Source organism: Sturnira hondurensis, unplaced genomic scaffold (assembly GCF_014824575.4).
Source record: "Sturnira hondurensis isolate 20B ecotype Veracruz unplaced genomic scaffold, ASM1482457v3 Scaffold0006496, whole genome shotgun sequence".
NCBI lineage: Eukaryota > Metazoa > Chordata > Mammalia > Chiroptera > Phyllostomidae > Sturnira > Sturnira hondurensis.
The window spans coordinates 5,492,142-5,506,655 of NW_028079127.1; the positions used below are offsets into that span (position 1 = coordinate 5,492,142).

Consider the following 14,514-nt stretch of genomic DNA (forward strand, 5'->3'; position numbering starts at 1 on the left):
TAAGGGGACAGTCACCTACAAAGGAGTACCCATCAGACTGTCAGCGGATTTCTCAAAAGAGACCTTACAGGCAAGAAGGGGCTGGAAAGAAGTATTCCAAGTCATGAAATCCAAAGACCTACAGCCAAGATTGCTTTATCCAGCAAAACTTTCATTTAGAATGGAAGGACAGATAAAGTGCTTCTCAGATAAGGTCAAGTTCAAGGAGTTCATCATCACCAAGCCCTTATTATATGAAATGCTAAAGGGACTTATATAAGAAAAAGAAGATGAAAAATATGAACAGTGAAAGGACAGCAAACACACAGTTATTAACAACCACACCTAAAACAAAAGCAAACCAAAAGGACAGCTAGATCAGGAGTGGAACCATAGAAATGAAGAACACATGGAGGGTTCGAAACAGGGGTGTGGGAGGAGGAGAAGGGGGGAGAAGGCACAGAAAATAGCATAGATGGTAGGTAGAAAATAGATAGGGGGGAGGGTGAGAATAGTGGGGGAAATATAGAACCTAAAGAACTTGAGACACATGGTTATAAACTAAGGGGGGAGAAGGGTGGGGGAGGGAGTGTGTGGGTGGAGGGGAATGAAGGGGGGGAATAGAACAACTTTAATGGTATAATCAATAAAATATATTTTAAAAAAATGAATAATCATAAAGAATAAAATGGCACCCTAGCTGGTGTGGCCCACTGGATTGAGTGCTGACCTGCAAACCAAAGGGTCATTGGTTCAATTCCAAGTCAGGGCTCATGCCTGGGTTGTGGGCCAGGTCCCCAGTCATGGGTGCTTGAGATGCAACCACACACTGATGTTTCTCTCTTTGCTCCTTTCTTTCCCCTCTCTCTAAAAATAAATAAATAAAATTTCTTTAAAAACAATAAAATGGCAATAAATACATACCTATTGATAGTCACTTTAAATGTATATGAATTAAATGCTTCAATCAAAAGACATAGGGTAAATAAATGATAAGAAAACAAGAGCTATATATATGCTGCCTACAAGAAAGTGACCTCAGAATAAAAGATAGACACAAACTAAAAGTAAAAAGATATGAAAAAAGCTAGAGTAGCAATGCCTGTATCAAGCAAAATAGACTTTAAAACAAAGGCTATAATAAGATATAAAGAAGAGCATTGCATAATAAAGAGATCAGTGTAACAAGAAGATATAACCCTTGTAAACATTTATGCACTCAACCTAGGGATACCTAATCATGTAAAGCAAATTCTGATTGCCATAAAGGAAGAGAGAGACAATAATATAGTCATAGTATGGGGATTTTAATACCCCTTTGTCATCAATGGATAGATCTTCCAGACAGAAAATCAACAGGGAAATAGTAACCTTAAATGACACACTAGAACAGGCAGATTTGATATTTTCAGTGCATTTCACCCCCAAACAGCAGAATATACATTCTTTTCCAGTGCACATGGAATATTTAAAAAAGACTAAAATCATATCAAGCATCTTCTCTGATGACAATCATATGAAACAGGAAATCAATTTCAAGAAAAAAACTAAAAAACACAGAAACACATGGATCTAAATAATGAACAGGTTAACAAGATGAAGGAATAAATCAAAAAACACTTTGATGCAAATAAATATGAAAATATATCAACTCAAAATTTATGGGACACAGCAAAAGCAGTCTTCAGAGGGGAATTCATAACAATATACTTTTACCTCAAAAAAAAAAAACCACCTGAGAAAAATAACAATCTAAACTTATACCTAAAAGAACAAGAAAAAGAACAATAAAGCTCAAAGTGAGTAGAAAGAAGTAAATATTGAGTGGAAATAAATGAAGTAGAATCTAAAAACACAATACAAAAGAACAATGAAACCAAGTAATGGTTCTTTGAAAAGATAAATATGGTTGCTAAACCTCCAACCAGACTCATCGAGAAAAAAAAAAGAGGACCCAAATAAATAAAATCAGAAAATAAAGAAGAGCAGTAATCTGACACCACAGAAAAACAAAGGATTATAAGAAAATTTAATGCACAACTACATGCTAACAAATTGAAAAATGTAAGAAATAGATAACTTCCTAGAAACAAACAATCTTCCAAAATTGAATCGAGAAGAAACAGAAACCCTGGCTAGTGTGGCTCAGTTGGTTGGATGATCATCTCTTGGTCTTGGGTTCGATTCCTGGTCAGGGCACATACCCAGGTTGTGGGTATGATCCCTGGCCACGACATATATGAAAAGGCAACCAATCAATGTTTCTCTCTCACATCGATGTTTTCTCTCTCAGGTTCTCTCTCCTCCTTCCTCTCTCTCTAAAAGCAATGAAAAAAAAAATGTCCTTGTGTGAGGATTAACCAAAAATTGTAAAGAAAGAGAAAATCTGAACAGATCAGTTACAACTAACAAAATCAAAGATTTAATAAAAAGACTCCCAACAAATCTAAGACCTGGACTGAGGGCTTCACAGGTGAATTCTCCCAAACACTCAAAGAATTAGCACAGCAATCACACAAGAAGAAGAAATAAAAGGCTTCTGAATTTTAAAAGAAGTAAAAGTGTTATTATTATTTGCAGGTAACATGATACCACATATGAGAACCAAAAGATTACACCAAAAATTTACTAGAACTGATAAATGAATTCAATAAAGTTGCAGGATACAAAATTAATATTCAGAAATCAGTTTCATTTTTATACACCAATAATGAATGATCAGAAAGGGAAACTAAGAAAACAATCCTATTTACAGTTGCATCAAAAAATAAATAAAAGGCTCTGGCCAGGTAGCTCAGTTGGTTAGAACATTATCCCAACATACAAGGTTGCAGGTTAAATCTCCGGTCAGGGCACATACAAGAATCAACCAATGAATGCATAAATAAGTGGAACGACAAATACATGTCTATCTCCCTAAAATCAATCAATAAAAAAAAATAAAAATAAAATACCTAGCAATAAATTTAACCAGGGAGATAAAAAATCCTGTACTTGGAAAATTATAAGTCATTGAAGAAACAAATCAAATAAGATACTAGTAAATGGAAGCATATACCATGCTTGTGGACAAGAAGAATTAACATAATTAAATTGTCCATACCACCCAAAGCAATCTATAGATTCAACACAATTCCTAAAAAATACTAATAATGTTTTTTATAGAATTAGCACAAATAAACTAAAAATTTCTATGGAACCACAAAAGACCCCAAATAGCCAGAGCAATTTTGAAAAAGAAGAATAAAGTTGGAGGTATGACACTACCTGATATCAAACTATACTACGAGGCTATAGTAACCAAAACAGTATTGTACTGGCATTAAAACAGTTGCATAGATCAATGGAACTGAACAGAGAGCCCACAAATAAACCTACACCTAAATTAATCAATAACAATGGAGGTAAGAACATACAATGGGATAAAGACTGTCTATTCAACAAATGGTTTGGGGAAAACTGGACCATCTCCTCACACTATGTATAAGAATAAACACAAGCCCTGGCTGGTGTGGCTCAGTGGATTGAATGCTGGCCTGCAAACCAAAGGGATGAACCAATCATCCCTTTGGATGATTGAATTATCTCTGGATGGTTCCCAGTCAGGACACATGCTTAGCTTGCAGGCCAGGTCCCCAGTAGGGGGCACTCAAGAGGCAACGCACATTAATGTCTCTCTCCTTCTTTTTCTCCTTCCCTTGCCCTCTCTCTAAAAATAAATAAATAAATATTTTTAAAAATCAAAAAAAGAATAAACTTGTAATGAATTAATTATCTAAGTGTAACACTCAATACCATAAAGCTCCTAGAAGACAACGTAAGCAATAAAATCTCTGAAATATCTCCTGGCTATATTTTTAAAGTATATTTTCTCAGATGAGGTAAACAGAAGAGAAATTAAACAATAGGATAGTACCAAACTAAAAAGTTTTTACATAGCAAAGAAAACCATTGACAAAACAAAAAGACAAATCAGCCTGTTGAATCTGAATGGTAGAGCGTATTTGTCAATAATACATTAACTAAAGGGTTAATATCCAAAATTTATAAAGAACTCATACAACTCAGCACCAAATATATATATACAATTAAAAAATAGGCAGAGGACCTGAACAGGCACTTCTCCAATGAGGACATACAGATGGCCACTAGATACATGAAAAGATCAACATCACTAATCATCTGAAAAAAATGCAAATTAAAACCACAATGAGTTATCACTTCACACCTGTCAGAATGACTATCATCAATAAATTAACAAATAGACTTCTGGCCAAAATGGAGGCACAGGTAGATACACTTTGCCTCCTCACACAACCAAAAGAAGGACAACAACAAATTTAAAAACAAAACATAACCAAACTGCCAGGAAATCAAACTATATGGAAGTCTGACAACCAAGGAGTTAAAGAAGAAACATTTATCCAGACCCATATGAGGGGCAGAAATGGGTAGCCAGGGCAGAGAAGACTCGTGGCAATGCAGCAGCTGGAGGACCAGGGCTGGCCAGGTGGTGACTGGCAGACTGGGTAGTTCTACCTTTGCATTCAGATAAAATGGGAGGAACAACTGGGGAGTGAGACAGACCTCACAACCTATGGTTCCAGTGCGGGGAAATAAAGTCTCAAAACCTCTGACTGAAAACATCTGTGGGAATTGTGGTGGTGAGAGAAACTCCCAGTATCTCAGGAGGGGTTTTTTTGGACAGAGCCAAAGGGTCCTAGAAAGTACACAAACCCACCTACCTAGGAATCAGCACCAAATTTGCTTGTGGGTAATGAAGGAAGTGAATGAAACCCAGCCAAGAGCTGAGCAGCTGGCATTGTTCCCTCTCGGACACCTGCCCCACATACAGCACCACAATGCAGCATGGTGGGTTGGCCCACCCTAGTGAATACCTAAGGCTCCACCCCTTACTATATAATAGCTGTGCTGAGAGAAAAAGAAAGGCCCAAATGAAAGAATAGATCAAAGCTCCAGGAGAAATACAACTAAGTGACGTAGAGATCGCCAACTTATCAGGTGCACAATTCAAAACACTGGTAACCAGGATGCTCACAGAAATGGTTGAGGATGGTTGCAAAACAGAGAAAAAGTGAAGGCTATGAAAAGTGAAATAAAGGAAAATGCTCAAGGAACCAACATTTAAAGGAAGGAAACGGGACTCAAATCAACAGTCTGGAGCAGAAGGAAGAAATAAACATTCAACCACAAGAGAATGAAGAAACAAGAATTCAAAAAAGTGAGGAGAGGCTTAGGAACCTCCAGGACATCTTTAAATGTTCCAACACCTGAGTCATAGGGATGCCAGAAAAAGAAGAGGAAGAGCAAGAAATTGAAAACTTATTTGAACAAATAATGAAGGAAAAATTCCCTAATCTGGCAAAGGAAATAGACTTCCAGGAAGTCCTGGAAACTGAGAGTCCCAACTTTTTTGTTGTACCCAAGGAGGAACATACCAAGGCACATCTTAATTACATTACCCAAATTAAAGATAAGGAGGGAATCTTAAAAGCAGCAAGAGAAAGGGAGACAGTTTCCCACAGAGGAGTTCCCATAAGACTATCAGTTGATTTCATAAGAGAAACTTTGCAGGCAAGGGCTGGAAAGAAGTATTCCAAGTCATGAAAGGCAAGGACCTACATCCAAGATGACTCTATCCAGCAAAGCTATCATTTAGAATGGAAGGACAGATAAAGTGCTTCTCAGATAAGGTCAAGTTAAAGAAGTTCATCATCACCAAGCCCTTATTATATGAAATGTGAAAGGGACTTATCTAAGAAAAAGATGATGAAAAATATAAACAGCATAATGATAAGAAACTCACAACTATCAACAACCAAATCTAAAAAAAGAAAAAAGAAAAAGAAAACAAACTAAGCAAACAACTAGAACAGGAATAGATTCACAGAAATAGAGATCACATGGAGGGTTATCAGCCAAGATGGGGAGGGGGAAAAATGTACAGAGATTAAAAAGCATAAATGGTAGGCATAAAATAGACAGGGGGAGGTTAAGAATATTATAAGAAATGGAGAAGCCAAAGAACTTATACGTAGAACCCATGGACATGAACTAAGGTGGAGGGAATGATGGTGGGAGGAAGGTACAGGGTGGAAAGAAATAAAGGGGATAAAAAATGTGACAACTGTAATAGCATAATCAATAAAGATATATTAACATTTACAAAAATAAAAAATAAATTAAGAAACAAGTGTTTCTTAACACTTGGGATGCGGAGAAAAGGGACCATTGGTGGAAAATCAGACTGGTGCAGCACCATGAAAACAGTATGGAGGGTTCCCAGAAAATTAAAAATGGAACTGCCTTATGACCCAGCAATTTCACTTCTGGGAATATATCCAAAGGAACCCAAAACTCTAATTGATAAGAATATATGCACCTCTATGTTCATTGCAGCATTATTTACAACAGCCAAGCAACAGAAGCAACCCAAGTGCCTTCCCATTTATAGACAAGTGAATAAAAAAGTGGTGGTATATATATATATATGAATGACTTGCCATAAAAAATTAAAATCTTGCCATTTGCAACAGCAGTAATGGACCTAGAGGGTATTATGCTAAATGAAGTAAGCCAGTCAGAGAAAGCAATATTCTCTCTGATGCTTTCATTTATATTTGAAATCTAAAAAACAAAATCAATAAACAAAGAAAATTGAAACAGAATCATAGATACAGAGAACAGACTGATGGTTGCCAGAGGGACTGGGTGAAAAAGGTGAAGAGATTAAATACAAATTGGTGGTTAAAAAGTAGTCACGGGGATATAATAAACAGCACATGAATATAATCAATAACATTGTAATACTATGTGTGGTGCCAGGTGGGTACTAGAAATATCAGGGGACACTCTGTAAAGTATATGATTACCTTACCACTGAGCCATACACCTGAAACTAATACAAAATAATACTGAATGTAAATTGTAATTTAAAACAAAATGTAAAAATTGTAATTTAATCTTAGGACTCAATTTTGCCAAACATTATTTGTTTAAAAAGCTGGATTGTGACAACCATTCAGAAAATCTTGCTGATTTGTAATTAGAGTAGGAACTACCATTTGAAAAATAAATATAAAAAACTACAAACAAAACAAACCATGAGAGAACTCAGAGAAAAAGGAAATGACCGAATTAGGAAACAGGAGTTCCCACAGGGAGTCCAGCAGGGAACCCCCAGGGAGATGCTGCAGGGACAGTCCGGGACAATGCCGGGCAGGGGGCGAGGGCCCAGTCCAGACTGGGGCACAGCTGTAGCTTTGATGAAGGCAGCTCCAAGGAGACACGGGCAGTGATTGAACAGAAACAAGGGTTAAAGGTGAGTTCAGATGCCAGCTACAGGCTGAGAGTTTAGAATGTGACAAAGACAGCAAACTAAGCAAAAGAAAAGAAGACTATTGTTTCCTCTAGGGAAAACCAAGGGTGCAGGGCCTGGTGGGGGTGGGTGGGTTGGTGAGGGGGAAGTGATGCATAGCGTTTTTCAAGTCTCAACTCTGAGTAGCATATGTAGTCATATGAATGTAAACATTCAAAATGACAATATGGCAAAGTGACAGCTAGGACGTGTGTCTCTGTGTTCATGCACATGCATGTGCACTCATTCACACGTACATGCATGTTAGGTTGAGGTATGGAGTGGAAATGAGAGCTGAATCCTAGACAGTGCTCCTGCCTAAGAAGTAGCCATATACGCATGCTGGAGAGCCAGAGGTAAGCGCCAAAAGAAGCACGCCACGGTCACTGCCTTTGGGGATTGGAGGGGCCTGGGGATTCTGATTGTTTCAACAAACTTTGTAGGTTTGACTCTACCCCAAAGGGCCAGCAAAACTTTTCTGTAAAGGGGCAGACAGTAAATATTTCACACAAGATGGACTGCATCTTTTGTGGGGAACAGTGCAAAAATGAAAATAAGAGTCAACAATAGAGATTAAACCAAGTGTGGGACCCTTCTGAGTGTCAAGTCCTGTGTAGACTACGTAAGTCACATGTCCATGAAGCTGGCCCTGATTTGAGGCAGAGAATGTTTATTCAACATTGAAACAGTGGACTGGAAAAGTGCTGGGTGCAGAGTCTGCACAGACTGTTCCAAGGACCAGAAACTCAGCCACTACCCTGGGCCCCATGGACATTCCTGGAACCTAGGCTCGGTTCTAGAGAAACTCTTTATCTGAACTGGTGGTTTTCAACTGGGAAGAGGGGGCTTCCCCCAGGTGTATTTTGCAACTTCTGTAGACATTTATTGTTGTCGTAGCTAGGAGGGTGGGGGTGCTAACAGCATCTAGTGGGTGGAGACTAAGGATGATGCTCAACACCCTCCAATACACACAGCACAGCCCTGCATCACCACAACAGAGTCAGCTAGTTCCAAATGTCAATAGGTTCAAGGTTGAGAAATACTTAAAACAAAGTTCACTCCCTGCACATCTTCTGAACTGTTTCAGAGGGTCCAGGAAGCCTGGGTCCTGGACATGCTGGGTCGAGTCCAGCCTGACAGGGAGTGACTGGGACTTTCCACCTAGAACTCCTGAACTGGAAGGGTTGGCACCCACCCTTCCTGCCAGGAACGTTCTCTCCTGACCTGCCTGAATCTCGGGTTCCAGCAGTGCCATTCTCTTTGCCCACACTCCGCCTCCCTTGGCAACCCCATCCCCTTGGCACAGTACAGGCTCTGGCCCAGAAGCCCTGGGAACATTCCTGACCTTTGCTTTGGTTTCCTCCAGCTTTTGGCAGCTTCTTGCTGGCCCTCTGAGTTCCAACCCCCCACCCCAGCCCTCCCTCCAAGCCCAGCTCCCTAAGGTGCCCCATTGTTCTCACTGCCTCCTGGTTTCCGGAGTGCCCTTTTGCACCCTCCTCTCCCAGTGGTCCACTGAGAGGGAGGCACCAACCCAGAAATGAGTGCAGGGGTCCTCCAGCCATGTTTAGGCCTGCCCTGGGCCTCCAACTCGGCCCTGACCTGATGACCAGTTTCAGGCAGGAGAGAGGTAGCTGACCCCCTTAGAGCCTCTAATGAGGGTTGGGTGGTCTGGGCTCTCCTCTCCTCTGCCTCCCTATTCTCAGGTTGGTATCTGAGCAAGGCACACCTACCCATCCCCGACTAGTTCTGGAGAGGTGGGGAAAATTCCCACTTCCAGCCCCTCCTTGGGAGCACAGGGCAAGGCTATAGGGAAGGCAGAGAACCTCTCACAGGGAAAGGGCTGATAGAACCTTCTGAATTATGGATGTGCTGCTGCCGCCAACCCCTGGGACACTTAAGTGCCTCTTAAGCAGCCAGTAAAAACCCACCTCCAATTGCCCCTGAAGTCTTTCTAGGGAAGAAGGGTGTGTTCTCTGCATCCTTGCTTTCAAAGGCCCTGAAAACAGCCAGCAATGTGACCACTGCAGGGGTGAATTTTTCAGGCTTTTGTTCCTGATCTAGCAATGGGCTTTGGCAGAGGATCCTGAGGCCCACTTGACATCCAGCCCAGAGCCAGGCTTCTCTGAGCATGACGCTGTCTAGTGGGGCTCTTCCCTGATTGTGCCCAGGGCACTGTGTTTCAGACAGCAGAAATGGGTGCAGGAGACACAGCCACAGGCCTGGGCTCCATCCTGATCCTGTGTGACCCCCAGTGATATGCATGACTCCTCTGGGTCATGGAAAACTGGACCATCTCCTCACACTATGTATAAGAATAAACACAAGCCCTGGCTGGTGTGGCTCAGTGGATTGAATGCTGGCCTGCAAACCAAAGGGATGAACCAATCATCCCTTTGGATGATTGAATTATCTCTGGATGGTTCCCAGTCAGGACACATGCTTAGCTTGCAGGCCAGGTCCCCAGTAGGGGGCACTCAAGAGGCAACTTGAGCATGGGTAAGGAGAAGTTGATGCTGGGGGCTGAGGCGAAACTGAATGCTGGAAGTAGCATCTTCTACACTCCCACCCATCTTGGAAGAGATAATCTTGGACAGAGGTCACCTGGGATTTGCAGCCCAGCCGATGTGGTCACAACTCTGACCTGTCTCTTAGGAACTATGTGACCCTGTGTGGTAACCCCCCCTCCACCCCAAGTCTCACAACATGTAAAGTGGAAAAAATAGTGGTGACTGCAGGACTGTCACAACAGTGTGGACATGGGGCACCCATGCCCAGGAAAGGTTGCCTGGGGCTCAGCTTTTTCCCCCACAGACTCAGTCCTTCCTCTGAGGAGGTCACATCCTAAACTGGTACTCTTCCCACCCCCAGCAAAACCAGGGGGCGTGAAAGAGCCTCTTCTCACAAGGAGTCCAATACCGCTGTTGCAGCTCACTGGTCCCTGCCTTTTTGGGACAGTGGAAGCACTCAGCCACACCCCTCTTCCACCCCAGGACCTGGCATCGGGTCCCAGGCTGTTCTGTTTGTGAGTGAAAAGGGGGTCACATACTAAACTTGACAAGCTCTGGGGGGTCCTGCATGATGCCTTACAAGCTCAGAGGTAGGAAATTACCACATAGGATGGTGCAAACACATAAATTCCTAACTAGAATCGTGTCATGGTGTGTATTTACATCCCAGACCTGTAGCTTCCCTGACAAATGTCAATCTTAACACGCCTGCAGAACGTCAGAGTTATCTCTTTTTCCAGACCCCTTGGGGACCAATTGCCTACCCAGAGCACGAGGCCACAGAGCCCCCCTCATTGTTATCTTATTCCCCCAAATATCATCTCTGTGTGCTATAGATGTTCACTGGTAACTATCCTGTACCCACTAATGGAAAAGACTACATGTCTGTCTTTACTCTATCCAGTCCCAGAGATTTCCCTTTGCTTTCTCCCACCCCCTTAATCTACCCCCAATGAATTTCATGTAACTCCTTAATCTTATTTTTTATTTTTTTAATTTTTTTATTTTATTTTTTTCTTTAAAAATATTTTATTTATTTATCTTTAGAGGGGAAGGAAAGGAGAGAGGGAGAGAAATATCAATGTATGGTTGCCTCTGCTGAGGACACACAATGTATCGTGTGTCCCCTGCCGGGAAGTGGCCTGCAACCCAGGCATGTGCCCTGACTGGGAATTGCTTAATCTTATTTTTTAATTCTATTTTCTTTTTTTTATTGATTGATTTTTAAAGATTTTATTTATTTCTAGAGGGGAAAAGAGAAAGAAAGGGAGAGAAACATCAATCAGTTGCTTCTGTCATGCTCCCAGCAGGGGACCTGGGCTGCAACCCAAGCATGTATCCTGACTGGGAATCAAACCAGCCACCTTTCAGTTTGTGGGATGATGCCCAACCCACTGAACAACACCAGTCAAGGCTATTAATTGATTTGGAGAGAGAGAGAGAGAAAGAAAGAGAAAGAGAGAGAGAGAGAGATTTGTTGTTCTACTCACGCATTCATTGGTTGATTCTTGTATGTGCCCTGACCAGGATCAAACCCGAAACCTTGGCACATTGGGACAATGCTCTAACCAACTGAGCTACTCTGCCAGGGCCTCCTTCTTTGATTCTAATGTATAAAATAAGCTGCAAAACTGCCATTCTTCAGAGCATCTTTTCAATCCATTGAGGTTTTGCTTCCAGTTTGGACACTTCTTACGTTGACACGTTCAACCTTCTCCTTGCAAAGTGTCTCATCTGGGTCTGTGATCAGGACTTGCTATGGCCCCAAACTGGCATAAGGGCCAAATGCAGGGCAGGTGGCCTGGCTCTGGCAGCCAGGGGTGGTGGGTCCACCCCAGGGGTGGTGGGTGATGGTGTTGGCGCCCCCGCTTGAGTGAAGAATGCCTATTTGATCTCTTCCCCTGTTGCAGGAGGGAAGCTGGAGCAGTGTTTCTGCCTCTCCCTCCACAGGAGCATGGGAAGCAATAAGCCTAAGGAAGCTGTGCAGCATTTCCTTCCTCTCTAACCAGCCCCTCTGGAGGCCTTGACAACCTGGGCTTGCCTGGTGGGAACTGAAGCTTCTGGGTTGTGGGACGGAGATCCAGCAGGTCTGCTGGGACCCCTAGGAGGCCCCTGGGACTAGGGCTGACATGCTGGCCTGGGAATTCCTGGGCCAAGGTACACTTGTGTGCACCATCACATGCCCTGCTAAGGCCAGGGCCACCCAGACAATGGCTGAATGACCCCCACAGGGCAGCCCATGGCAGTCCAGAGGCCCACGGTCCCTGTGCTACGGGAATACAAACCATCCCACAGCCCAGAAGTTGGGGAGAAAGAGGAGCATCTCCCACTTCCTTCCCATCCAGTTGGGCCCCTCACCCTCCCTTGCATCAAAGGGAACAGGAGGCCCAGAGACAGGGGCATGGAACAAACGGCTTTGAGTAGGAAAAGTTTAGTCCTGAAATCAGAGCCAGGTGACTGGGCTCCTCATGGAGAGTGCACTGTGCCTCCAGGAACGGGGCCTCTCTAGTCCTCCCTGGGGCCACTCCTCCCCACATGGCCAGCCCTTCCCTCACTTAGGGTCAGTACGCACTTGCTTACACTTACCCTCTGCCTCTCCCTAGTCAAATCTGCTATCAGAAAAGTGTCCAACAAATACATTTACCTTGAAGAGTCATGGCTGTGTAATCCAATGCAATGATGAATCTCTGACAGCCAGATGGGAGACTGCATAGGTGTGAGATGGTCCTTCTAACCCTCGATATCCATACAGATGCTCTCAATCAAGTTGGGGCAGGGGAGCCAGGTGGAGCGGTCAGTGAGGGGGAGAGTAAGCACATCTGAGACCAGAGCTGCCTTTGAGTGCTCCAGGGGTCAGAACATGAACTCTGAAGTCAGACTCAGATTCTGGTTTATGTTCTCCTTAGCTGTGTGACCTTGGACCAGCTGCTTAGCCTCTCTGAGCCTCAGGCTCTTCCTCTGTAATGGGGGTGTTGGGAGGCTTAACTGAGATAACACGTGGCAAGGTGGCTGGCCAGTAGATAGCACCTGCTGTGGGCTGTGGGGTACCCTCAGGAGAGACTCATGGACCCGGTACCTTATCAGCAGGAGGATCCCTGCCCCTGGACAAACAAAATGCTGGAAAATAGTGTCCTGGTCCAATGGCAAAACCACTACACTCATTCCCAGCAAGGCACTGAAGCAGAGCTGACTGGATGCCATGCTGCCTTTTTGTTCTGTGGTAGGTTAGGGCACCCTTTCTGATTGCTGCTTGCTCTGAGGGCCAGGCTGAGAACCAACACCAGTCCCCTGGGTACTCATATCAAAATCCTGTCCCCTGGAGCATCCATTCTTTGTGGCTCATGAGCCAGCCACACCTTGCTCATCTTTCAGAATTGACTTACTTCCCAGAACAGGAGCCACTTCCAAGTCAGCTGGAAACTTCTAGAACCACAGCTCCTCCATACCCTGTGCAGGGTGGTTGATGGCAAGGAGTGCTCCTGTGCCGCCCAACCCCTAGGCTCATTCCCTGACACGGGTCTGACAGGGAATTTCCTGTGGTACCCGGGAACTCATTCAGCCTCACAACTGCCCAGCTTATAGAAAACATTAGCCCATTTCACAGATGAGTAACTGAGATCCAGAGAACCCCAACTCTGGCTAAGCTGGGACTCAGATCTTGCCCCATGGCCTCCCCTATTGCTCAGGCCCCTCCTTACCGTCTGATGGGGTCCCTGTCGATGTCCTCAGTCTCTGCCCTCAAGATCCCAGGCTGTCTGGGGCTGTGTGGATCAGGGAACATGGTACCAGGGGCCTGGGCCTGTGCCCCCAGCAGCCCCCAGCCTAGGGCCCCCCCAAGGCTGAGCAGCAGTGTCAGGATCATCTTGGCAGTGGTCAGGCTCAGCTTCTGCCAGTGATTCCAGAACTGCTTCAAGTGAAGTCTCAGAAGAAAAAGAAAGCTGGGGACAACAAAGAGAGGAAGTGGCCTAGGCCGGCCCAACCGGTGCTGCTGGTCCAGCCCACCCGCCACACACACACACACACACACACACACTCCCCACCCCCACAGTGGCAGCTAGCAACACAGCCCATTCCTGTACCCTAAGAGAACTTGGGTCACAGGCCCTGGGAATTTGGGAGGCCCAAGGAGGTGGCCCCACTGAACATGTCCTCATGTGAGTGAGGAGAAGAGCACAAAGGTTGAGGTGGGGCTGTAAGAAGCAGTTAGTGAGTCTCAGGGAGACTGGTCCAAATCCATGCGGGTGGCCAGGAAGTGGGGGGGGGGCACTTCACTCCTGCTTAGTGCCTGTCACTGTTGGGCTATGAGCGCCAGCAGGTAGGGAGAGTTTCAGAGGGGGAAAGGAGCTGTCTGAGGGCCATACCGTGTATTACCAGAGGCTGTGGCATGGGGAAGCCTCTGTGGGCCTGTCTTAGCTCCTGTACTTCCCCTTGCCACAGCCCTAGGACAGGGTCTCCACAGTAAGTGGCTAGGCAGCCTAGGCTGGTATGGGAGGTTGGCCACTCTTGCCTGACAGGCCTGTGCAGCCCTGACCCCTACCCTACCTGGATTCTGGTAGCAAAGGCTCCTCCTCTCATGCCCTAGATGTCCACAGACACAACAGCCCCAGGCCTGAGAGCACCTGGCCAGGGCCCCTCCTGTGGGTGGATAAG

At 44.4% G+C, this 14,514-nt stretch overlaps 1 protein-coding gene across 1 annotated transcript in view; it reads right to left on the reverse strand.

Moving 5' to 3' along the window:
• The window catches only part of MMRN2 (multimerin 2), a 33,716-nt gene extending 19,921 nt beyond the window's left edge, over nt 1–13,795 (reverse strand). The window contains exon 1 of the mRNA XM_037049383.1: nt 13,563–13,795. Coding sequence (XP_036905278.1) covers nt 13,563–13,726 — 164 coding nt within the window. The 5' untranslated portion in view covers nt 13,727–13,795. The remainder of the gene's footprint in view (nt 1–13,562) is intronic.
• Nucleotides 13,796–14,514: the final 719 nt, after the last annotated feature.